The following is a 26,447-nucleotide window of genomic DNA, read 5'->3' as shown; positions in this document are numbered from 1 at the left end:
TCATATATCACCTAACCTCTCCAGCACCTCACCAATATCAATTATTTTCTCTCTTTAGAGAAGAGTACAATCCATTACAACAACTATTGCTATCATGTTTTATTGTTGTTTTGTAATATTTTATCATGAATATGATAAATAAATGCTGCATGTAGTTAAAGAAAGTGTTATTCAGTTCTTTGTATGCTAAAATTGACTGTAAATCCACTTTAAAGCTGATATTTCAAATAATAACTGACTGAGGGAAAGTCCCCCCCGGCGCCCATGGGCGGTTCGCCTCTCTTCCTCCTGTCCTCCTCAGTTTTTTGAGTCACCAGCCGCCACTGGTCTGTGTACACCTGTCTGTATGTGTACATCTGTCTGTCTGTGTACATCTCTGTCTGTATGTGTGCATCTGTCTGTCTGTCTGTGTACATCTGTCTGTATGTGTGCATCTGTCTGCCTTCTCTGTGTGCATCTTTCTGTCTGTCTGTTGGTCTGTGTCCATCTGTCTGTCTTTATGTGTGCATCTGCCTGTCTGTCTGTGTCCATCTGTCTGTGTGCATCTGTCTGTGTGTATGCATCTGTCTGTATGTGTGCGTCTGTCTGTCTGTATGTGTGTGTGCATCTGTCCGTCTGTATGTGTGCGTGAGTGGGTCTGTCTGTGTGCATCTGTCTGTCTGTCTGTCTGTCTATCTATGTGTGCATCTGTCTGTCTGTGTGCCTCTGCCTGTCTGTCAGACTGGGAGGCCCTGGAGATCTGTCTGTGTGTCTGTCTGTCTGTGTCTGTCTATTTGTGTGTGAGTTTGTGTGTGTGTGTGTCAGTGAGTGGGACGCCCTGGAGATTGTGGAGCACAAGTGGGCACAGGAGAACGTGGAGGACTAGCTGATGTCTCGGGACCTCAACTTCAGTGGAATCTTCTGCCACTTGACACTCAAATTGACACCTTCATTATTATTAATTATTATTATTATTATTATTATTAAAATGCTCAATGTTAATATGCAATGATTGTGTTTGTGTGTGTATTTTAATATTTATTGTTGCCATTTTAATATGAATTGTTACTATTTATTTTTGAATCAATGTTTTGATAAAACTCCCTCATAGTTCGAATCTGAATCCATGCTTTTGTCATCTCAAAACTGATTAAAACTTGAAAAGCATGGACAAAATTATGAAAAAATTGGTAAGCTGTTGAAAAAAAATGAAGGGTCATATTTCTTGTCGCTCGATGGCTGCAATTACTACTCCCACTCACTGGGTGGCACTGTTGCAAAAGATGCACGGCTGCAGCTGGACTGTTCTCAAGGAGGGAGGGAGGGAGTGACAATCGGACAATTCAAATTCTGAAAAAATGTCACAATACTTCGTTTTTTCATGACATGGGAGATTTATTGAGCAAGTACTTGCAGTAGCTGCATACAGTATTGTTTACAGTAAAACATTTTGATGCGCTGTGGGCTAATTTTTTGATATGAAAAAAATCTGTGAAGATCATAAGTGAAGGACAGTCTGAACTGAAAAAACTGTGGTTGTATGGACATATCTAGTACAGTTTTACTGCAAATGAGATTTCTGTAGACACACCCCTTCCCTGAAACAGCCAAATTAGGTAATTCCGAATGGGGAATAGGTGACATAATAGCCTATATGTTTAGAATGTCGATGTCAATGTCATTGTATTTCTATAGCACTATTCATACAAATGTAGCACGTAATGCTTCACATAAAGGGAGAAGGATAAACACATAAATCATATAAACACAGCGGGAACAGATTTAAAAGAAACAATAAAGGGAAAATCATTACATATTCCTGCCTGGAAAATGCATGTTTATCATAGTTTTTAGCAGAGGCCCATAGAACTCCATTATAAAGGGGTTGTGCGCACAGAGGAAAAAGGAGCTAGCTTACTACTGCACGGATCGGTTAAATGTTGGTGTGTACGGATCGGTTTCATTGAGGACGAAGCAACATTGGAGCTAAACGTTCCCCTTTAACATTTTAAATACTCCTGTTTTGAAATACCTACAGCATAGATCTCTCAGTAATATATATTAGGCTATACTTTGCATGTATTTACCATGTAAATGTTTCATTTTTTTCAGACGGACGGGAGAGATCCCATGGGAACAAAACAATATTTGTTTTCATCTTTAAGGAAATGTACAGTCTGTTTTGCAGATTAATTAACTGTGTCAAACTGATTGTGCCACCACAAGAAGCTGTGGCACAATCAAGTATATGTGCCTTAGTAATTTTGCATGAATTTACCAGGTACATTTTTTACTAATGAAATGACTATGAAAGGAAGGGTTACCCCAAAAAATTTCAGAGTAAGTTAATTTAGCAATAGAAACCCATAAGCCTAGGGCCAATGGGCCTGGGATATAGACAATAAACTAACGGTGGAATGGTGGTGGAGCAACAGCGGGAGCATTTCGGATTACTAGTGGACCGCTGTCCCTGACGCTAATAATCCACCAGAGGTCCGCTTGGTATTCGATGTGCAAATGGCCAGGAACCCGCCAGCGGATTCGGCCGGAGGTCCGGCAGCTCGTCCATCGGAGACCCGCTGTAGGTCCGCTAGCCTTGTGTTGTATTCCGCCTGAGGTCCGCCAACTCGTTCATTGGGTACCCGTTGTAGGTCCGCTAGCCTTGTGTTATCTGGGTTTATCCCTTACCTTTGTCCAGAAACAGAAGTTGAACCAATTGCAGCAAAATAGCTAACGTTACAGTAATCATCAGTGTAACTTCTTTAGCCACTGACCACTACCATTAATGTTATATGCTGCTGCTAGTTATTGTGAGCTAACTGGCTATCCCACTCTTATTGTGCTGGATTAGTATTGGAACTGATGTGTCCAGGCGACAAGACCTATCTTCATTTATCAGACATTATTTCATGTAATTTCAATTCACAGCTATTTCAGTGGCATGACTAGCTTCCGTCCTACCCGTCCTTAACAGAAACAAGCCAGCCACGCACATAGGCCAGGCTGGACCTGGCCTGGTTGAGGACGTGCTGCTTGAAGGGTTGGGCTGAGGTAGGAGGTTCTATCTAGTGGGGCTCCACCCAGGCAGAAAAATGCGCCCACTGTGTTCAATCACATCCGCATTCACGACATAATAAACACGCCACACTTCTGGAGTGCAGCAGTCAAGCTAACAACTTGGTAGACGAAGTGTGAAAAATGTCAGGCCGCGGTAAGGGAGGAAAAGGACTCGGCAAGGGAGGCGCCAAACGCCATCGCAAGGTTCTTCGTGATAACATCCAGGGCATCACCAAGCCTGCGATCCGTCGTCTGGCTCGTCGTGGTGGCGTGAAGCGTATTTCTGGCCTGATCTACGAAGAAACCCGCGGTGTTCTGAAGGTGTTCCTGGAGAACGTCATCCGTGATGCCGTGACCTACACCGAGCACGCCAAGAGAAAGACCGTCACCGCCATGGATGTGGTCTATGCTCTGAAGCGCCAGGGACGCACCCTGTACGGCTTCGGCGGATAAGCGTTTTCTGGATAATTTGTGGCATACCGACCCAACGGCTCTTTTAAGAGCCACCCACATCTACAATTAAAAGCCATGTCTCTGTCGAATGCTCATTTCATGCGCAATAGATGCTCATAGTAAATGTATGAATACATTTTATTTAAAAGCTCCAGATTAAGTATTGTAAGATATTCTAAGTGCTGTACACAATTGCAGCTCACGAGCGGTAGCGTTAATAAAATCAACCGAGTGCCGTTATCGAATTACGTAAACAATTTAAGTAAGACCATCGGCTAGCGGAGTTTCTAAGAGGAAAATACCTTTTCGCCGTTATTCCGATTGGAATTGTGTTACAATTAATTGTTGTAGCTTGTAGTCCGCAGTGAACGTTTGCTAGCCTAGGTCTCCCACTCAAATCGTCCCGGACGGCTTGGAAGTCCAGTTTCTATTGTGAAATATTTGTTTTCGCGTCGAGTCTGGCTGCGAGGCAATGCAAGAATGGCTGCTCCCCCCAACACTGCTGGCATTGTTTTCCTGTAGAAGAGGGTTGAATCCCACTCAACTGTCACCCACCGTAATAGGCTACTAATAGTCTAGAATCAGTCTACTTGGTCTTATTTCGTGATCGGCTACCGACGGGGATAACTCGTAGCTACACTAAATCAATCGTAAATATCCTCGCCGTCGACCAAGCCTGCGATCCGTTTACTCTAACGTTACCGGGGGGCTTAGAAGAATAAGAAAAGGCGCGCAATGCTCCAGGATTACAGAGACAACTGCATTGATCCCCAGAGATGGTCAACAAATTACACATTCGGGGATCAATTAATTACAGCATGCATCCCGAGAACACAATGTACACGAACATTAAACATAAAAATCTAGTCTCTACCACCATGGAATTGCATTATTTTTATAGAATATGTGGGTGGCTCTTAAAAGAGCCTTTGGGTAGATTGGAACCGTGAAAAGCCGCCTCTTTACTTGGAGCTGGTGTACTTGGTCACTGCCTTGGTGCCCTCGGACACGGCGTGCTTGGCCAGCTCACCGGGGAGCAGCAGGCGCACGGCGGTCTGGATCTCCCTGGAGGTGATCAATCAATCAATCAATCAAAGCTTTATTTATATAGCGCATTTCATACCCAGAGGCAACACAATGCGCTTTACAGAGAACAAGGGAGGTGGGCAGACATCCCACCCCTACATATTCCAGAGGGAAGCAAAAAAACAGTAATCACCCGAGGGCCAGATAAGTGAGCTTTAAAAATTCTTCCCTGACCCCTCTCAACAAGGCGATCGAGCAAGCTCCTGGAGTATGTTTGTCTACCGGCTAAGGACATTTATAGAGCAATAAATAACATTAAATTACATTTTCAGAGTAAGAGAGGCTAATAACATCATAGGAGAGACATGGCAAACATTGGTGTATGTCTGTGTGTGCATAAATGTGCCTGGGCCCAGATAGAGGCAGGGGTTTGGGTAGGGTGGGGGTAGGAAAAGGATACGGACCCGGGTTAGGGTGAGGGGAAGGGGATCTGAGCCCAGGACTGGTGTATGTCAGTGTGTGTGTGAGTGTGCCTGGGTCCAGGTAGAGGCAGGGGTCAGGGGTAGGGTTGGGGTAGGAAGAGGATACGGACCCGGGGTAGGGTGAGGGGAAGGGGGTACTGGACCCAGGCCTAAGGCCGGAAGTGGACTGTTGTATGTCTGTGTGTGCGTGTGTGTGTGTTAACTAATTTGCTACGACATCTGCAGCAGATACAGGGGTATCTATCGGACTCAGGGTGGTCTATTGGTGACAGTGGGGCATCCACTGGACCTGGTTAGAAGATAGGAGGGAGAGAGAGAGGCACTAGGGAGAGGGGAGGCAGAACAGGGTTAGTAGCACACGGAGCCATATATAGAGCAATACATTACGTCAAACTACATTTTCAGAGCAAGAAAGGCTAAGAGCATCATGGGAGAGGTGTGGCAAACACTAATGTGTGTGTGTGTGTGTGTGCGTGCCTGGGCCCCGATAGAGGCAGGGGTTGGGGTAGGGTGGGGGGTAGGAAAAGGATACGGATCCGGGTTAGGGTGAGGGGAAGGGGATCTGAGCCCAGGACTGGTGTATGTCATTGTGTGTGTGAGTGTGCCTGGGTCCAGGTAGAGGCAGGGGTCTGGGTAAGGGTTGGGGTAGGAAGAGGATACGGACCCGGGTTAGGGTGAGGGGTAGGGGGTACTGGGCCCAGGCCTAAAGCCGGAAGTGGACTGTTGTATGTCTGTGTGTACGTGTGTGTGTGTTAACTAATTTGTTACGACATCTGCAGCAGACACAGGGGTATCTATCGGTCTCAGGGTGGTCTGCTGGTGACAGTGGGGCATCCACTGGACCTGGTTAGAAGATAGGAGGGAGAGAGAGAGGCACTAGGGAGAGGGGAGGCAAAACAGGGTTAGTAGCACACAGAGCCATATATAGAGCAGTACATTACATCAAACTACATTTTTAGAGCAAGAAAGGATAAGAGCATCATGGGAGAGGTGTGGCAAACCCTGATGTGTGTCTGTGTGTGTGTGCGTGCCTGGGCCCAGATAGAGGCAGGGGTCAGGGGTAGGGTGGGGGGTAGGAAGAGGATACGGACCCGGGTTAGGGTGAGGGGGAGGGGATCTGAGCCCAGGACTGGTGTATGTCTGTATGTGTGTGAGCGTGAGTGTAGGTGTTCCTGGGTCCAGTTAGAGGTAGGGGTCAGGGGTAGGGTTGGGGGTGGGAAAAGGATACGGACCCGGGGTAGGGTGAGGGGAAAGGGAACTGGGCCCAGGTCCAGGCCTAAGCTGGGTGTGGACTGGTGTGTGTCTGTGTGTACGTGTGTGTTAACTAGGTACTACAACATCCACAACTGACACGGGGGTAACTATTGTCTGCGGGCGACAGTGGGGCATTTACTGGACCAATGTATATAGAGGATTCACAGGTAGGTTTGAGGCTGCCTTTCTGTGTCTCAAGTTCCTAGCTAGTGATTGTAGGCTAGGTTGAAAAGGTATGTCTTGAGGTCTCGCTTGAAGACCTCCGTTGTTTCGGCCCTTCTTAGGCACTCCGGTAGGGTGTTCCAGAGGTTGGGGGCATAGAAACTAAAAGCTGCCTCTCCGTGTTTCTTGGTCCTGGCTTTTGGAACTGTTAAGAGTTCAGTACCTGAGGATCTGAGTGGTCTGTTGGGCATGTACTTAACAAGCATGTTTGAAATATATTCTGGTGAGTGATTGTGGAGAGATTTATAGACTAGTAGTAGTATTTTAAAGTCTATTCTAGAGTTGACTGGTAACCAGTGTAGTGATTTTAAGGCTGGTGTGATGTGTGCCCTTCGTCTAGTCTTAGTGAGGACTCGTGCTGCAGCATTCTGTATCATTTGTAGCTTAGCGATTGCTTTCTTTGGTAGGCCTGATAGTAGAGCATTGCAGTAGTCCAGCCTGCTTGTGATGAAAGCATGCATTAATCTTTCGGTGTCAGCCTGAGAGAGAAAGGGTTGCACCTTGGCAATGTTCCTTAGGTGGTAGAAAGATGTCTTTGTAATATTCTTTATGTGGTTTTCAAAATTAAGATCTGAGTCAAGTATGACACCTAGGTTTTTAGCCTGGCAATTGGTGTCAATTTTCAGAGTTTTTAAGTGCGCAGCTAGTTTCTCTCTTTCAGCTTTTTCTCCAATGATCAGTACTTCTGTTTTGCCCTGGTTTAGTTGGAGGAAATTATGTGATATCCATAAATTTATATCTGTAGTACACTTGACAAGGCAGTCAACCAAGCTGTAGTTACTGGGTGTTACAGAAATATAGAGTTGGGTATCATCTGCGTAGCTATGGTAGCTAATGTTGTGCCTCCTAATGACACTGCCAAGGGGCAGCATGTACAGGCTGAAGAGTAGAGGTCCTAGGATCGATCCTTGGGGCACCCCACAGGTCATTGGGATCTTTCCTGAGCTATAATCACCGAGGGCGACGAAGAAATCCCGACCGGTTAGATAGGTCTTAAGCCAATTTAGGACTGGACCAGAGAGGCCAACCCACTTTTCCAGTCTTTCGATGAGGATTGCATGATCTATAGTATCAAAGGCTGCACTCAGGTCCAGGAGGACGAGGACAGAAAGCTCTTTGGAGTCAGCATTAATTCTGAGGTCATTTACAACTTTGACTAATGCCGTCTCTGTGCTATGATGGGCGCGGAAGCCGGACTGGAAAAGGTCAAGGGTACAACTTGTAGCTAGGAAATCATTAATCTGTTTGAAAACTATTTTTTCCAGAATTTTACTCAAAAAGGGAAGGTTGGAGATTGGTCTAAAATTGCTAAAAACTGAAGTGTCTAAGTTGTTTTTCTTCAGTACGGGTCTCACCAGAGCAGTTTTAAGTATTGGTGGGAAGACACCTGTAGATAGGGAGTCATTAACAATGGATAAAATGTCATAGGATACAGAGTCAAAAATTGTTTTGAAAAAATCGGTGGGGATGGGATCCAGCAGACATGTGGAGGTTTTGAGTTTGGATACTACTTTCCTCAACATTTCTGTGTCAATCAGTGTAAACAGGCTCATATGTCCATTGCATGGAGGGAGAGGATCTGTAAACGGGATGCATGGCCTTTCCTGGGTGATATTTCTCCTAATATTCATAATCTTATCTCTGAAGTAAGCTGCAAATTCCTCACATTTGGAGGTAGAGAGCAGGTTATCTGGTGTTTTTACGGCAGGGTTTATTAGGCTATCAATTGTTGAGAAGAGCACTCTTGAATTATTTCGATTGATAGATATCAATTTTGAGAAGTGGTCTTTCCTTGCATTTCTTATTGCTTTATTAAAAGCAGAGAGATTATCTTTGAGAATATCATGGTGGACCTGTAGCTTGGTTTTTCGCCATATACGCTCCGAGCTTCTGCAGGTTCTCTTTAGTAGGATATGTTTCCTTATTTCGCCATGGAGCTTTATTATTGGTTGTGATCCTTTTCAGTTTAATAGGTGCTACAGAATCCAAGGCTGCCCTTACTCTGGTGTTAAAGGTGGTCGCCAAGTCTTCAATATGTCCTAAGGGCCCCACTTGTGGAGTTGATAAATTGTTTGTGGTCATTATTTCTCTAAAGCTATCGGCTACTGCAGAGGTAAGATAACGTTTTTTGATAAAGCGCTCAGTACTACTTTTGACTTTAGGAACCAATGCAGTGAAGAAGATACAGAAATGGTCGGAGAGAGCGAGGTCACTAATAGAGGAAACAGTGATAGTCAGGCCCTTAGTAATAACTAGATCAAGGGTGTGGCCGCGGTTGTGGGTTGGCTCAGAGATATGTTGGGTAAAATCCATGGAGTTTAGGAGGTTGATAAAGTCCCTAGCTTTCGAGTCCGCCTCAGTGTCTACGTGTATGTTGAAATCTCCAGTGATGATAATCTTATCTTAATTTGTATGGATGATGGACAGGAGTTCTGAAAATTCTGTAGAGAAGGCAGAGCATTGTTTGGGAGGCCTATACACGGTTACTGCCAGAACTGGGGGCTGGCATTTTAGGACAATAGCATGGTATTCAAAAGAGGCGAAATCATCAAAGGAGATGGTCCTGCAGCTGAGGGCATCTGTAGCTATGGTGGCTGTACCTCCACCTTTTTTCCCACTTCTGATAGATTGAAAAAAGCTATAGTTAGGAGGAGAGGCTTCAATGAGGGCTGCTGGTCCATTTATATTTAGCCAGGTTTCAGTTAGGAACATACAGTCTAATTTACGTTCACATATAAGATCATTAATGAGAAAGGTTTTGTTTGGTAGGGACCTGACATTCAGGATCGCCATTGAAATAGCTTCCGGAGAAAAGGGCTGGCTCGCCTGTCTAGTAGGCCTGGATGGTATATTCACTGGAACGGATATCAGGTTTTTTATATTAGATCCACCTGACTGTTTCATTATGGTAATAGGGGTGCGGTGGGAGATAATTCGCTGAATGGCATATTTAGGTGGGCAGAATTTTTTTATAGAAGTATAAACGTCGCTATGCCAGGTCTCAGTGAGGGGCAGGGAATCAAGGTCTATGGTGGGGCGCTGGTGAGATGGAGCTGGTGTAGCCCGACCCGCGGGTACAGGAGGTTTATGTTTGGCAGTAGGCTGGTTGAGACGGGTCAGGCTAACCCCACATCAGACGCTGGAGGATCTCAGCGTCAGGTCCATATTCATACTGAGCAGACGGGCACCTGACCTACTAGGATGGAGGCCGTCCCTGGCGAAGAGGTCCGAGTGGTTCCAAAACGTGGTAAAATTATCTATGAAGGGAAGCTTGAACTGGCAGCAGTAGCCTTTCAGCCAGATGTGGAGCTGACGGATCCTACTATATTTGGCATCACCATACCGGGGGGAGGAGAAAGGGCCAGAGATGATGCATGTCTTTCCTGGTGCCTGAGCAGTGGAGATCAGGTCCTTGAAATCCTCCTTCAGCCGCTCAGACTGCTGGAGCTTGATGTCATTTGTTCCGACATGGATGATAATGGATGAGGTCAGGGGATAATCTGCGAGGAGAGATGGCAGAACAGTCCTGATGTCCGAGACCTTAGCTCCTGGGAAGCAGCACGTCCGGGCTTTCGGGACCACTACATTGTGCACCATGGATGATCCGATGACGAGCACAGATGGGGGGGCGGGATCAGTGGCGGGCCCACTGGGCTTAGGGGACTTCCTTTGCTGCCTCACACCTGAAGGCCAAGTGGTAGAGGTTTGGGGCCGGGGGTCCCCTCGGTGGACTGGGCTATGCTTAGGCCGGGGAGCAGGCTTATTAGCCTGGCTATAATGCCGCTCACTAACCGGAGAGATGTGGGTGGGCTGCGGAGTATGGGTATGGTATTGAGGAGGGCTGGGTGTGAAATGATCCTCAGTTGCAGGGAGCCAGGACGAGGAGCTGATGCTAGTATCCTTGGACCTCTTGGATTCAGGCTCGGCCAGTAAAGTAAAGCTATTCCTCAGTTGGAGGGTGTCGTCGTCGGAGTGTTGGGAGGGGCCCCTGGAGGTTTCCCTTCCTCGTTTCCTCCTAGCAGTGGTCCAAGGGGTGGAGCTTAAATGCATGGGTTCTGCTCTGAGTCTGGGCCAGGATTTCTCACTCAGGGGGAGATCAAAATCCACATTCCCACCTTCGGGTGCCGCCGACGGTGGAGCAGTGGGAGGCTGGAGGTCGACATCTGGGTTGGGTAGCATAGAGTCCAGGTAATTTTCGCCTTGGTGTATAGAGTGTAGAGTAGAGATCCTTCCTTCCAACTCTGAGATTTTTTGGCTACGCTGGAGGCAACCCGAGCAGTTAGGGGCGGGGGGGTGTAGAGCCATCGCGAGACTCTTTAAAATAATATAATAATAATTGCGGAATTAAGATAAAACCGCCAATCTATTTGCTAAAGGCGATGCTAGCGGGGAGAGGGAGTGCTATTTATTTTGTAATGCTAACGGGGAGGTAGGGCTATTTACTTAGCCGTGCTAGCAGGGGGAGTGGGGGCTGCTAGCTAGCAGTGCTAGCCGGGAGAGTGGGGCTACTTACCTAGTAGTGCTGGTAATACTCACGCGATCTACTGGGAGCAGGGCACGGCCTCCGGTGTGTTGGGTTGGTACTGGAGAGGCAGGGGACGGCTGTCCCCTGTGGGCTAATGGGCTAGCCCAGTCAGGAGCTGATTAGGGCTGGCGAGCCGCGGCTAGCTGCGGCAGTGTAGCTGTTTTGATCTAGACTTGGGGCTCGATGTCCAATGATGGTTCTACGCTTGTTGTAGTGCGCCAGGCGAGAGGACTCTCCGGCAATGCGCTCGAAGATGTCGTTCACAAAGGAATTCATGATCCCCATGGCCTTGGAGGAAATGCCGGTGTCGGGGTGGACCTGCTTCAGGACTTTGTACACGTAGATAGCGTAGCTCTCCTTCCTCGACTTTCTGCGCTTCTTGCCGCCTTTGGCAGCGGTCTTGGAGACGGCTTTCTTAGAGCCCTTCTTGGGCGCGGACTTAGCTGTATATTTAATTTTATTAGGTAAATTTCATGTTACAGGTTATTCACAACTTGGCAATGCCGACACAATATATACATTTACACATATTGCAGATAGACAAATAAAGGTTATTTACAAGAAAGTGAAAAGGCCTACTAGAAAATCAAGGCTGCTAGAAATAGACTAGGTCTTCTCAGGCTTCAGTTGGCCTGTCAGCATTTAAGTTCATCACAGTTTTAGGAGTGACCAGTTCAGTTCTGGAGATGCTTTCCTTAGGTCCATGGTTCTCCTTCTTCTTAGTTCAGTCCGTACACTCCTGAAGACCTCATCAGCATCAATAAAAATATTGTCCGTTGTCATTTTACAACGTGTTTTCCATATTTTAAAAACAGTTATACCAATACATATCCAAAATAATAAATGGGCTTCTACAGTGCTGTCAAAGTTATTATATAAGGTGCTTCTATGGCATGGTACCTTTAATCCTATGTCGCTCATTTTTTGCCATATTGTTTTGGATCTATCACAATCTATAAGAAGATGCCCAATGGTTTCTTTTTCTATGTTGCAGGTTGGCATCGGACATCTTGTGGTCTTTACATTACAGCTCCATTTGACCACGTTTCTCGCAGGCAGTCTGCCGTTAACAGTGAGCCACATAACGTCCCTCACTGCTCCGGAGATGTGTTCAGAGTTCAGGATCTCCGCCAGACGTTCACTTTGCTCCTGTGAGCAGTCTTTAAATATATTAGGCCCACCATAGAGGTATTCGGTAATACTGTTATGAATCACCTTATTTGACTGTGTGATCCAGTTAATATTCAGGTCTTTATATTTGTGAATAAAATCACCATAAGCCAGTACATAATAAGGCTGGGACTCCCTGCGTTTACCCCTTAACCTTTGCCACTTATTCACCTCTCCCACCCAGGTGGCCTTTTGGGATATGCCTTTTGAGATGTTTTTGCAGAAGGCTACATTTAACTTCGCACCAACATCGACAGCACCGAGTCCTCCATTTTTCACACTTTTGTACATTAAAAACCTTTTTGTTACTTCTCTGTTGTTTCCCCAGATTAATTTCACACACATTTTGCTTATCCTTACCACGCTTGCATTGGGTGGTGGAAGGATTGTTGCAACAAAAAGCAGTTTGGATAAAACAAAAGTCTTTATTACACCTATCCGTGCACTATAACTAATTTCCCTGACCCCCCATTTATCTGTTACATCCAATATCTCTTTTTCCTTTCTGTCCCAATTTCGTTGGGCGCAGTCCTTATTACTGAAATATATGCCTAAGATTTTAACCTCCTCCTTCACCTCTAGGTCTATGTGCGGCCTCGCACTATCATCTCCTATCCAGGTACACTCAGTTTTTGTGTGGTTTAATTGTGCGCCAGCAGCTTTTTCATAGAGGTAGAAGTGCTCTCTTATTATGTCCAACTCTCTCAGATTTTTTACAAAAACAGTCACATCATCTGCGTAGGCAGTTACTTTGACCTTTGTGCCATTCATGTTTACTCCTTCAATTCTATTATCATTTCTTATTCGCTGTATAAGAGGACTGATTGCAATGACATAAAGAGCTGCGCTTAGCGGACAACCTTGCTTCACTCCCTTCTGGATGTTGATGTACTCGGTCACACTTCCATTCACTTTAACAGCCACCTGAGACCTGGCATATAACATCTTAACCATGTTTATAAAATCATGGGGAAAGCCATATTTTAATAAAACCTTCCACATGTAGTCTCTGTTTATAAAATCAAATGCCTTCTTCTGGTCGAAGCCTATTATGAAAAAGCCAGGTTCGTCAGGCTTCGATATCATTTATCTGATCATGTTTAAGTTATCCCACATAACTCGGCCTTTAATAGCACATGTTTGTTATTTTTCAATTATGTGGTCTAGTATTTTACTTAATCTTGTCATTATAATTTTTGCCAAGATCTTATAATCGATGTTAGTAAGTGTGATCTGTCTCCAGTTACTTATATCCTTTTCATCTCCTTTTTTGTAGATCATGGATACTATACCCTGATAAAAGCTGTCATGCATTCCTGTCGGGCTATTCAAACCCTCATTAAAGGCGGAGGACAACAGATCAGCAATATCCTTGCTAAAAAAATGATAGAACTCAGTGGGGAGTCCGTCTGGGCCGGGTGACTTCCCTCGATTTAATAGGGAGATGGCCAGCTTGACTTCCTCTGGTGTGATGACCCTTATTAGTGAGGCACCATCGACAACCTGCGTCAGCTGTAATTCCGAGAGGAAAACCTCCGTACCTTCCACCCCACTAGACTTATCAGCTCCATACATTTTGGTAAAACTATCTACTATAACTTTCTTTATATCATGATCCGTATCAACAATTTTACCTTCACTATTTCTTAACGAATCTATGCATTTGTAGTCGCTCCTTTCCTTGTACATCTTGATTACTTTGTGTATATTTGCGGGTTCATCAAAAGCTATACCTGCATGCATTTTAATAGTATTTGAATATTCATTATTAAAATTCATTAACTTTTCCTTAATCTCCTCAAAATCTTTTTCTTCTTGCTCTGTCAATGGAACGCTCTTAGGTCTACATTTAATGTCAACAAAGAGTTTCATTAATTCCTTATATTCTTCATTTCGTTGTTTATTTAAGAATTTACATTTATAAATTAGGTGTCTCTTTAGACTGTTCTTCAACTCCTCCCATAACTCAACGCTTGTTTTTGTAAATATTCGTAAGTCTTTGACTCTTTCGATTTCCCTTCTGACACTCTTTAATATAACAGGGTCTTTTAGACAATTCACGTTCAGCTTCCAGCTATTCTGTCTTGGACTGGGGACACTATCAAAGCTAACTGATGCTCTTACAGCTAAGTGGTCCGAGTTTACCCACACCTCTGTTCTATAGGACTGAACCTTTATCTTATCAGAGACATATATCCTATCTATGCGTGTCTTGATTCTTTGATCAAAACGTGAGAAGCCCGCCTCATCTGGATAAATCTCCCTGAAAGCATCTCTCATTTTGAACATATCGCATGTCTCTTTCAGAATCTTGCTTGTACGTGGTAGATTAAAAGGCGTTGTTGGTATGCGATCTTTAATGTCTGTAACTGTATTAAAATCCCCCGCTAAGACTATATTGTATCCACCACATAAGACCTCTTTTAGTTTGTGAAAAAGTCTGATCTTATCACTGCGGCTCTGGGATGTGTACACATTAATTAGGCGCAGTTTCTGCTTTCGTACAACACAATCCAATATTAACAGACGACCTGGTATTAATTCACGTTTTCGTAGTATTGCTATATTCTTAGTATTGAAAAATATACCGACTCCATCAGCTTTGTCACTCCCAATAGACATTTCTACACAGCCATGAGTCCATAAGTCTTTGACTTTTTGAATATCTTCCACAGAATTCGAATGTAGTTCTTGAGTGAAAATAATTTCAGCACTACTGTTCTTTAAAACATTCAGCTTTTCTTCTCTATTCTTAACGGAGTTTATTCCTCTTACATTTAATGTTGCTATATTAATAGCCATCATTAAGAAGAGAGGCCCTGTGACTTGCCACGAGTTCATGATAAATGAAATGGCTTCTTCCTGGGATCTCTATTCTTTCTGGGCTTTTTACCCTTCGTTTTGGTCCCTGGAGACGTTCTCTCCCTCTTACCCAATACTGGGAAATTATCTGACGTAACATTCAGGAAAGGTGTGGACTCACCCTCCTCTCTTTCACTGCTGCTGTTCACTCCACAGGAATCATCGAGGCTGTTGTCATCGGGGTTCACTTGATAGCTAGGAAGGCTGCCTTGTGTAGCTCCTTCCTTACTACATAGCCCACCGGCTTCCTCTGCTGGGCCGCACAGTTGAGCCACGGCGTCATCCAACTCGGCGCGTAGGCTGGCTGTGTCAGACACCATGCATGGCACCGGGTGGCTGGGAAAGCTGTCCTGGATGGTTCCCTGTACTGGTTGGCTGGTTTCCTGTGATAGCCACATCACGTCGTCGCTGTTGACCACTATGAAATCGGGGTCAGACTCTGCTGCTGATGGCGTCGCTGATGAGGATGGTGTCATTGCGTCTGCTCCTTCTGCCGCCGCTGTCTCCACCGCCGCCTCTGCTGGATCTGCCGTCGCCGCTGTCGTCGCCGCTGCCGCATCTGGATCAGATGCCGCCGTGGCCTCCGCCGCCTCTGGAGCCGCTGCCATCTCCGCCGCTGTCTCCACCGCCTCTGGAACCGCTATCGTCGCCGCTGATGTTCCTGGATCCGTCGCCTCTGGAACCGCTGTCGCCGCCGCCACTGATGTTCCTGGATCCGTCGCCTCCGCTGGTGCTGCTGTTGTCTCCGCTGGGGGCTGGTGGTTCTTCTGCGGTGTTGTGGTTGGGCCCTTCTCCGCTGCCGCCGCACGCTGATGGCTCGGTATGCGCTTGCGGGCTCCTGGTTCTGCCGTCGTGCTCTCTGTGCGTTGTCTGCCCTCAGGTGTTGGTGAAAACGCCGGGGCCGACTGTCGCCCTCTCTCTGCTGCTGCTGCTGCTGTTCGCTGCTGGTTCTCTGCTGCTGCGGCGCCTCCTGCTGCTCTCGCCCGATTACTATATGAAGACGGGCAGGTGAAGTAGCTATGGCCTTCGCCTTGACACAGGGTGCAGGTCTCGGTGTTGGTGCACTGCTTCCCTTTGTGTCCGACTATTCCACAGCGCCAACACCTGACCAAAACGCAGTCCTTTACTTGGTGGGAATTAGATTGGCATATGTAGCACCGCTGGGTCTGCCCCGGGTGAGTGATCTTGCCATTGTATGGGCCGAGGGAGATGGAATTTGGCAGGGATGTGAGCCGCCCCTCGCCGTCACGGTTAAGTTTGACTCGGTAGCGCCGCACCCCAAACCACAGCCCAAGGTTGTCCAAAAGTTTCTCCACCGGCCGCAGGATGGTACAGTACCGGCGGAGGTAGTGCTCCACGTCATGGTCAGCGACCCTTGCGGTCCAGAACTTGACAATAATGGATAATATGTCAGCTGGGACGGAGGAGTGTGCCTCAAAGTCTTTCCAATCACTGTCTGCTCTATCTGCAAACAAACCCAAGAATTTCCGCAGAGAGCGATCTGTGTGAAAGCTTAGTTCAAAGTCTTTTCTGGAGGGAAGCTCGATAAACGAGAAAACCTCGCTTACCTCAATCCAGGTCGTGCTAAACAAGCGGCGACCAACAGAGTCTCGGGTAGGAGGCTCACCCTGCCCAACAAAACGCAGCCTGACCCAGTGCCGGCCGGCCTGGTCGGCCATGGTTTTTGCAGGAGCAAATTTGTTTGTTTTTTAGAATGTGTTTGTTTTAATTTTCTTCAAATGTTCTTCAAACGCATTTAGTATGAGGGGACCGCAGACACCGCGAGGTGCTGCGGTCAAAACTTTTTTTCACGTTCCTGATGCTCACAATATGGAGACGTGTTTGTGTAATACGTCTGTCACAGTTCTCACGATGATGACTCCTTGCTTCTCAGGAACGAAAGTAAAGCGGCGGGTAGTCACCCGGTATATATAGGGGGAGTATGCAAATATTTAGGCAAGGCTCCCGTCATTGTCTGCGTTGAACTCTGACGTCCTCGTTTCCCCAACAAACCAAATTGACCGCGCATGCTCAGGAACTCCCTCATCCCCCAGCCCACTTTCCCTGCTGTGGGGCGTGTGGTCTGACGTCACTTTATTGGACGTAGCAGTGCCGCCATTGTGGAGTGTAGTCCAAAATCCCTATGGGGAAAATTAATTATTTGAGACACACATACGGACATTTTCTCCATAGTCATCCATTGTTGAAGCATTTTGTTTACACCTCCCACCCACATTTGTTTGCACCTCCCAACCATTGGCATATAATGGGCGAGTGGCGCGTGAAGACTTTGTAAGCAAAATGAAGGCATTTGCAGAAAATAAAGTCAGTGTTTAATAATGAATCCGTTGAATTTAAAATACATTGTTGAGTTTAAATATATCATTGGAGATGAGTTTTGTGAATTTTGAAGCGCTTAGCCTAGTTGATTCTCAGGTCAGTGTTGAACCTAGCATGACACATCACAGGACAGCTTTCTCAAAATCTGGCAAACGACAAACCCTGATATGTCCACAAGGACACCAAAGCAGGTTGCTAGGTAGCCTAGATATGGTCACACTAACAAAAGGACACGGTCTGCAGTTGGATTGTTATTCCTTACTCAACTTACTTTTAATCCTCTCGGTTCGTTGAGGAACATAAGGCTGTGACTCTCTGCTTCCATCTGGTCCTGTCCTGTGCAGCATGTTGTGCCTTGTCCCAAGTTAGGTAGCCATTTTTAGTTCCGAGCTCACAGTTCTTCGCCAGGTTGTTTTTGGCCTCCCTTGTTTCCTCTGAAATTCCACCCCCCTAAATGTCCTGTCAGCATTGAACCCAGGGCACCATGTTGGCATTGTGCATTTTGGGGTATTTCTATAAGAGCTCCACTGCACACTGTCGCTCTCACCGCTATCACTCCTCACTGATATCAGCAGCCAGTTGTTCTGACAGGCGTGATCCCCATATTCTTTTAATGACTTGTTCACAGTCATAAATCTCAAAATTGGCGGCAAAGCCTAGAAAACAAAACTATTCCACAGTAGACATCATTCACTATTGCATCATAGATAGCTGTAACTGCTTGACTGAGTGTAGTGATTTATTTGCAGCTGCCTATAGGCTACAGTGGTGAATTTAGAAGGTTTAAGTAGTCTTCACATGCCTTAGAAATAAACTATAGCCTATGCACTCTGTGTATCTCAATGATGGATGATTCAACACTGGCAGAGTAGGCCCTGTGTGTGCAAATCAGAAGCTGGGCCTTGGCTGTCACAGAGTAGCGGCAGGGCAGACTAAGGACACCAGACTAGGGTGCTAAGGTAGCCTAGTGCGTAAGGACTAGGAATTGAGGGACCATATGACAGGCATATACATTAGGACTTGAACAAAGGATATTAAAACTAAAGTTTGTAATGAACAGACTTTGAAGAGTGGACAGGGAGGGATGACCGTGGCCTACAGAAAGTGGCCCCAATAAGGTGTAAATCGGCACCAGACAGCTGAATCAACAGTATTGGACAGAAGGCACTGCCCTAAATTATAATAAGATGAACCATCACTCTGAAAAGCCACCTGTGACAACTGATAGAAGCAGCCTGTGACAACTGATAGAAACAGATAGCCTAGATTATACAACTGTTAGGCAGTGCGAAGGGCATCTCTCCTGCAGGACACTCACTGAGACTGTATTCTCTGTATAAGACTGTATGCTCTTGTTGAAGCAAACACCTTCTGTTGATCGCCTCTGGATTCTCGAGTTTCTACTCATGTTGTTAGCAATAGTCTAACATGGTAGGCTATAGGAGATTGATTCTTAGCAGTTCCCGCTTAGTCACTTATCTTGTTAATCACTGTAGGCGTAAATACTGTGCTCAAGAACACAATCTTGCTTGAGATAAACATTTCTAGAAACTAAGCAAAATTTATTTCATTCTGCCTCGACCACGCCTATTCACATCAGGTAGGCTCGTTCAGAATCCCACAGCCCAGAAAGAGCTAATTGCTCATATCACTCAACAATAAGCGCCTACATGTCCTTCCATGTAGGCTATAGGCCTATCTTCACTACATGGGCTGCGATAGGATCGGCTAGGCGACTGGGCTCCTGCGTTCTCTATAATTCTCATGGCACAATAGCCTAGCCACTCAAGATGCGATTCAGACATTTTTAGAGCCAGGTCATCAAATTCAGTAAAAAGGAAACGAGGAGTGTGTGTTGTGATGGTTGCTTGTCACTTTTTGCAATCCTATGTAACGCAGCCGGTGCGCCTCAGGTCACTTCACTGCATAGGCTACCAACCAAACGAGGACATTGCCCCAGACGAGGGGTGTAATAGGCGACAGACAGTCCAAAAAGACCAGGCGGAGTCATTCTGCAGGGAATCCAAATGTGAATCACCCAGGGAGGGCGAAAGGTAGCCTACACACACGGGCAGACACCAGCTTGATAGGGACCAGGTCTCAGCCCCAGTTTCAACGCTGTGCATTACGCACCCCAAAAGAGACCCCGTTTAAAAGCATAGGCACCGCTTCTGTGTACCTTAAATCATTTTAGCCCCTTGCCAGACAACTTGTCTCACTGGGCAACGATTTCTGTCCATAATCGCATGCACTTTTAGACATTTTAGGAGTCAAATGCAACTGGAAACCTAGTGCGCACGGCTCCATCCGAGAGATCAACGGCGGTGTTTTTACCCGGTCGCGAATAAACAGACGAGGCCGCCGCAACCCAAACAACTTTATTTCGAACGACAAATAGGCTGCTCGCTGTCACATTCGCTTTCGGACTTGTGCTCCACTCCAACTTTGATTTTTATCCCTTTATACACCAGGAGAAAACACAGGAGGAACATAATTTTGGTAACCGAGCTCCTCGGTGGTGGAGCTGAGTCCACACGGTTCTCATGGCGCGTTTAAGGCCAACCCCTCGCAGCGTCGAGGACTCACAGTCAGCAGGACCGACATACAGTACGTGTGTGATACCGCAGAGCAAACTCAAGATAGACATGGCAGAAGTCGCCCCAGCTCCCGCAGCCGCCGCTCCGGCCAAGGCACCCAAGAAGAAGGCAGCAGCCAAGCCCAAGAAAGTGGGACCCAGCGTCGCCGAGCTGATCGTCACGGCTGTTTCCGCCTCCAAGGAGAGGAGCGGTGTCTCCCTGGCAGCGCTCAAGAAGGCACTGGCTGCCGGCGGCTACGACGTGGAGAAGAACAACTCCCGCGTCAAGATCGCCGTCAAGAGCCTCGTCACCAAGGGCACTTTGGTACAGACCAAAGGAACTGGCGCCTCTGGATCTTTCAAGATCAACAAAGCAGCCGAGGCGAAGGTTAAGAAGCCAGCTAAGAAGCCCCCCGCCCCGAAGGTCAAGAAGGTAGCCGCCAAGAAGCCCGCTGCAGCCAAGAAGCCCAAAAAGGTCGTGGCTAAGAAGCCTGCAGCTGCAAAGAAATCTCCCAAGAAAGCCAAGAAGCCCGCAGCGGCAGCTAAGAAGGTGGCAAAGAGCCCCAAAAAGGCCAAGAAGCCCGCGACACCCAAAAAAGCCCCAGCCAAGAGCCCCAAGAAGGCCGTCAAGCCCAAGGCTGCCAAGGCGAAAAAGGCAGCCCCCAAGAAGAAGTAAACGTCTTTTTTCTGTCCTCTTTACCGTCACAAAGGCTCTTTTAAGAGCCACCCACCCATCCATAAAAGCGCATCTCCATGTATGGCCACCGGATTCACGCGGGCGCACACCCAACCGTAATAATTCCGATATAAAGCACTTAATCTAATGGTACTGAAAACGAGCTGCACACGCTGGTGTTTCATTATAATACACTTCCACAGCACTGGTAATGGGAGGCTATGAATTTCAACTGTAGGGTAAAACTCATATTATCTGATGCATGTTCATGGTCAACTGGCGTGCACGGGGATCAGATGGACACGTAGTTTATTCAACATTGTCTTTTTGGCGCCTGAAATGAGAGGAGTAGTGAGAGAGCGGCGGAGCAGCGCAGGCCGTGGGCGCGTTCGTAAGGATCAGGACTGCGCAGTCGATGATCAGAGCTGATCGCCGCCATGCTGTGACCCTTTGCATTGTGGCCAAATTCCGTCCCGACTCGCTCCAACGTGATACGTACTTTGTAGGGTTATACATTATTGAAATTACAAACTAAAATAATTAGTAAAACTGTATTTTGAGAAACGCCCATAGACATGCATGCATTCTCTCTAAGTCTAAAGCGACATACAATGTTTTGAGTTGGGGTTAAGTGGCACAGCGGTAGGTAATTTTTTTTTAATTTGTTGGTCTTTACAGATCAAACAATCATTGTAGTTTGATGGTGTGCATGAAACCAGGGAAAGGAGGGAGTAGGTTAATAGCCCTGTTGCTCTTTTCTGTCCATTATTGTATAAGTCTACGAGGAGATCAAGCCATTTATACAGGGACGTCTAATTATTAGGGAGAACAAACTAGGTCATTCATGCAGCACACTTCATACACAGGCAACACGAAGCGTTTCAATTAAACGTTTTAAATTAAAACAACCAAGAGAAATACAACTATGCCCAATAACGGTATTACATGCTGTAAAACCTGCAGCCGGCAACGTCCGTGGAATAACTAAGCGAATGTGCCTCAACTCGGGAGGTGGCCCACGTAGTCGCAAGTAACGGAGAACACGAGGATGGAAACGCATTCCAGAGGACAATGGAAATACACTTTGCGCTTTTTAAGGATATAAGTGGGTGGCTCTTAAAAGAGCCTTTGGGATTATTGGGAGAATTCACGTCAGTGGCGACTTCACTTGGATTTGACAGCCTTCTCGGTCTTCTTGGGGAGAAGCACTGCCTGGATGTTGGGCAGCACTCCGCCCTGGGCGATCGTCACGCCTCCGAGAAGTTTGTTGAGCTCCTCGTCGTTGCGGACAGCCAGCTGGAGGTGACGGGGGATGATACGAGTCTTCTTGTTGTCGCGAGCAGCGTTGCCGGCCAACTCCAGAATTTCAGCAGTCAGGTACTCGAGCACAGCGGCCAGGTAGACCGGTGCACCGGCTCCCACACGCTGGGCATAGTTGCCTTTACGGAGAAGTCTGTGAACACGACCCACCGGGAACTGGAGACCGGCGCGAGATGATCGGGTCTTGGCCTTGGCCCTGGCTTTGCCTCCTGTTTTCCCCCTTCCGCTCATTTTCAGTATCAAAATAGTTCAGAAACTGAGTGGTGTGATACTACGGCGGTCGGATTTTTATAACTTGCGTAAAGTGGCGCTCTTTTGCTTTTGTCGCCTTATCCAATCCCAGTCTCCGTGTTAATGGCCAATGGGGAGAAGGAGACGATAGCCAGCCAATGAAGTCACCCAGAGAGGCCGTCCAATCAGCGCACGGCAGCGGACGTTATATAAATGGCACATTACCTTCTGTAAAACTACAAGACTCTTCGTCGAAAGTTATAACTTCTACTCGCGCAGAAGAAAGCTGAGATCATGGCCAGAACCAAGCAGACCGCCCGCAAATCCACCGGTGGCAAAGCCCCGAGGAAGCAGCTCGCAACCAAGGCGGCTCGTAAGAGCGCTCCCGCCACCGGCGGTGTGAAGAAGCCTCATCGTTACAGGCCCGGCACAGTAGCCCTGAGAGAGATCCGTCGTTACCAGAAGTCAACCGAGCTGTTGATTCGTAAGTTGCCCTTCCAGCGCCTGGTGAGGGAAATCGCTCAGGACTTCAAGACCGACTTGCGCTTCCAGAGCTCTGCTGTGATGGCCCTGCAGGAGGCCAGCGAGGCGTACCTGGTCGGCCTCTTCGAGGACACCAACCTGTGCGCCATTCACGCCAAGAGGGTAACCATCATGCCCAAGGACATCCAGTTGGCCCGCCGCATTCGCGGAGAACGCGCCTAAAATGGTCTGAGTTGCTTCAACATCCCCCAAAGGCTCTTTTAAGAGCCAACTCATTATCTGTAATGATAAAGCCAATGTGTTCCTATTGTTACCTGCACATTCTAGTGTGTCCTAATAGGAGTAGGTTGGACTGCTAGTTCTACTACACTGTCCATTCACCACCGTCATGACATCCACGTATACAATGCAATTATTTTTGTACATTGACTTTACGCCCAGCCATGCATTTTAGCCTGTACCGCCTTTTTTGACACCCACGAAGAGAACTTGGAACGGAATGAAAGTCAGACTTTAGTCCCTTCCAGCATTTGATTACAGCCTCAGAGAGTATGAACATAGTTTCAAAATGGTTTATTCAAACACTAGTAACATGCTTTGTTTAGCGTATGAGGTGGTTTAAACAAGTGAATAGCCGTTCAATCTATTTTAACGTGATGGGAAAACCACAGCAAAGTGAGATTAAGGTTGTTTTTTTGTCTTGTTTCTTTTTCCTCCTGCGTTGTGGTATGTTACAGGTGGACTATTTAAGTGTACCATACCTAAACAATACCACAAAGCGGGAAAAAACAAAGTCAAGCAACAAAAAAGCCTTTTAGCTCCCTCTAATGGCTATAGTTATAAATTACATTCTGCTACAGATATGGATTTCTATCAACTCTATATCTTTTGACTGGTGCCTGTCTTTACCTGTCTTTTGGCAACCCCTATGTCTTCTCCTCATTTGGATAGTTGAGAACAGATTGTAGCACAGCTAAGACAGACCTCCATCCTGTCAGTCACAGTGTGAGATAGTAATGTTCCCTCCACGGTTCCCTCAGGTCAAATTGGAGCTGAAGGAGGTGGATGTTGATGGTCCCCAGTCCCCAGCCCAGTAGGTTCAGCTGCAGCACCACAACACCAGTGGCACACACATTTTTAATCCATACATACAGTTCACCTGTGTATTTACATGGAACCCATATATTGTATTGCATATTATATCGACCTAAACCTATTTCATATCGCTTGAATGTGGCTGTTGTAACAGTGCAATTTCCCCTCTGGAATTAATGAAGTACCTGCCTGCCCTGAAAATGGACTACTGTTAAATCAGTTGTCTCTGCATTACCCCTGTACAGGGGTCCGAGTCCTGCCCTCCTGTAACAGGAACTTACCAGCCCAGCGACTTCTCGTTCGTGTGGGTTTCTAATAGATAGTTTAGGCAGGTGAGAAGAAGATTTGTCTATAGCTTCTAACAGTCTTTCCCAGAGCCCACCCTGCCTACGCTCCAGCAGCACCCCCTATGACCTGAGAGGGGGGATGCAGCACAGGAGCCAAATCAGGTTCACCACTGCTCTTCTCTAAAGGAGATGTCTGTTGACGTGGTTGCTAGAATTAGGTTTTAGCAGCTAGTATACTTCAGCTACAAGGGTGTGTCGTTTACAAACCAGGGCAACCTATAAGAATAACAATGCATGCATCACCTAACATTTCACATCACCTAACATTTCACATAAAGTACCATACAGATGACGCAAGATAACTTTACTTTTTATAATGCTCAATAAATGATTTATTTAGAAGAACATTGCTAGAGGCAGATTCATGCCATATGCAGGGCATTATCAAATTACATCACACAACAATTGGCAACATGGTTGGAGAGATTCTATAAAGATGGCCTATCATACCCTATATGGACAAAAGCTGTTATAGCTGCAAACGGGGGACCATATCCTTATGAATGCCTATGAATTTAGAAAGGGATGTCATAAAAGCTCCTCTAAGTGTAATGTGTAGACATCCCAATACTTTTGTCCATATAGTGTATATAAAAAAAAAACTATCAGTGCTTCTTACCTACAGGACCAAACACACCTCATGTGAGAGATATTGTGGTGACGTGATCAATCAAGCAATCAATCAATCAAAGCTTTATTTGTATAGCGTATTTCATACACAGAGGCAACACAATGCGCTTTACAGAGAACAAGGGAGGTGGGCATAGGCCCCACCCCTACATATTCCAGAGGGAAGCAAAAAAAACAAAACAGTATCACCCAGGGAGAGAAAAGTGAGCTGTAAAAATTATTCCCTGACCCCTATCAACAAGATGATCAAGCAAGCTCCTGGAGTATGTTTGTCCAACTGTTAAGAACATTTATAGAGCAATAAATTACATTAAATTACATTTTCAGAGCAAAAGGGGCTAAAAAGATCATAGGAGAGACATGGTAAACACTGGTGTATGTCTGTGTGAGCGTGAGTGTGCCTGGGTCCAGGTAGAGGCAGGGGTCGGGGGTAGGGTGGGGGTGGGAAAATGATACGGACCCGGGTTAGGGTGAGGGGAAGGGGGACTGGGCCCAAGTCCAGGCCAAAAGCCGTAAGTGGACTGGTGTATGTCTGTGTGTACGTGTGTGTGTGTACGTGTGTGTGTGTGTGTGTTACCTAAATGCTACTCACTTTACCGAGACCAATGGGAGGGTGGGCATAGTTCCCACCCCTACATATTCCAGAGGGAAGCAACAAAACAAAAAAAAGAGTTTCACCCGGGGGCCAGAAAAGTGAGCCGTAACAATTATTCCCTGACCTCTCTCAACGAGACGATCGAGCAAACTCCTGGAAAATGTTTGTCTATTAAACTTATACAGAGCAGTAAACATGGGCTAGATAGTTCATAAGAGAGACATGACTAACAGGAGAGTGCACAAATAGTTACAGAGAAGTTGCCTACATGGTAGGCCATTATGTGTTAGCTATCACTGTAGTCTATAATATGATATTTGAGTGAATCTTATAACAAAGCACAATACGCACTTAGCATAACAGGCTCATAGAGAATGCCGCAAGGCAGAGGTGGGGAAAGCGGAGAGCCAAGGGTAAAACATGGGTAGGGTTGGGTGGGTAGGGACAGCTGACGACACAGTGTGGGAAGGAGGAGCCAGTGGTCCGGTTCCAGTTCCTGCTTGGTTGTTGCCTACTCACCTTCCCGTATCCTGTATCACCTGCACCTCATCCCTCATTACCCTTAGCATTAAAGGAGTAGTAAAGGGAAAAATCATGTTTAGCCCTGTTTTAAGGTTACTTATCATCATATACAATGGTTCAGATCAAAAAGTTGACAAAACTAGCACGTTTGAGAAAGTGATGATTGCTCTACCACCGTTTTGGTCAGACAATGGATGTGGGTGGGCACCTTGAAAAATCATTCAAAAAACATGTTAAACTCTCAATTTCAAAGACAGCCAAATGGTCGGGCTGGAGAGGGATATTTCTCAGGGAACCCCGCCCTTCGAGCACTCGCTGGCATCCCACCTGGTCCCGGGGGCGGTCTCATGGGCGTCCAGCAGGTCAGCGCAGCTACCTGGGGCCATGGCGACACAATGGGGCGAATTGACTAAAGCAAATTGCGCCTGCTAATTGCACCATTACATTGCGCGTCAGTTGCTCCAGCTATGTGCTCCGTTTTAAAAACCTATTCACTAAAGACATTGCGCTAATAATATCCCAGCGCAAACACGCCCATTCGGTGTTTGCGGCTGAGTGCAATTTGCTGCTGATATAGGAAATGACTATAAATACTACGCATAC

General features: G+C 46.4%; 5 protein-coding genes across 5 annotated transcripts in view; 3 read left to right on the top strand and 2 right to left on the bottom strand.

Moving 5' to 3' along the window:
- LOC311321655 (histone H1-like) overlaps positions 1-26,447 on the bottom strand; it is a gene marked incomplete at both ends in the record, with an annotated part of 105,883 nt that overhangs the window by 63,326 nt on the left and 16,110 nt on the right. The window lies entirely within an intron of this gene.
- On the top strand, positions 3,178-3,489 carry LOC311321713 (histone H4; the record flags this gene model as incomplete). The annotated part of the gene is made up of 1 exon (XM_084453717.1): positions 3,178-3,489. The coding sequence occupies one exon, from the start codon at positions 3,178-3,180 to the stop codon at positions 3,487-3,489; it is 312 nt and encodes a 103-aa protein (XP_084309843.1).
- Positions 20,016-20,621, top strand: LOC311321665 (histone H1-like; the record flags this gene model as incomplete). The annotated part of the gene is made up of 1 exon (XM_084453670.1): positions 20,016-20,621. One exon carries the CDS (start codon positions 20,016-20,018, stop codon positions 20,619-20,621), a length of 606 nt encoding a protein of 201 aa, XP_084309796.1.
- On the bottom strand, positions 21,786-22,172 carry LOC311321685 (histone H2A-like; the record flags this gene model as incomplete). The annotated part of the gene is made up of 1 exon (XM_084453690.1): positions 21,786-22,172. One exon carries the CDS (start codon positions 22,170-22,172, stop codon positions 21,786-21,788), a length of 387 nt encoding a protein of 128 aa, XP_084309816.1.
- On the top strand, positions 22,467-22,877 carry LOC311321677 (histone H3.2; the record flags this gene model as incomplete). The annotated part of the gene is made up of 1 exon (XM_084453682.1): positions 22,467-22,877. One exon carries the CDS (start codon positions 22,467-22,469, stop codon positions 22,875-22,877), a length of 411 nt encoding a protein of 136 aa, XP_084309808.1.

The sequence above is a fragment of the Borostomias antarcticus genome (genome assembly GCF_949987555.1).
Source record: "Borostomias antarcticus genome assembly, chromosome: 19".
NCBI lineage: Eukaryota > Metazoa > Chordata > Actinopteri > Stomiiformes > Stomiidae > Borostomias > Borostomias antarcticus.
Note: the sequence above shows the minus strand (reverse complement) of the source record. Positions and strands in the feature narration are given on the sequence as shown.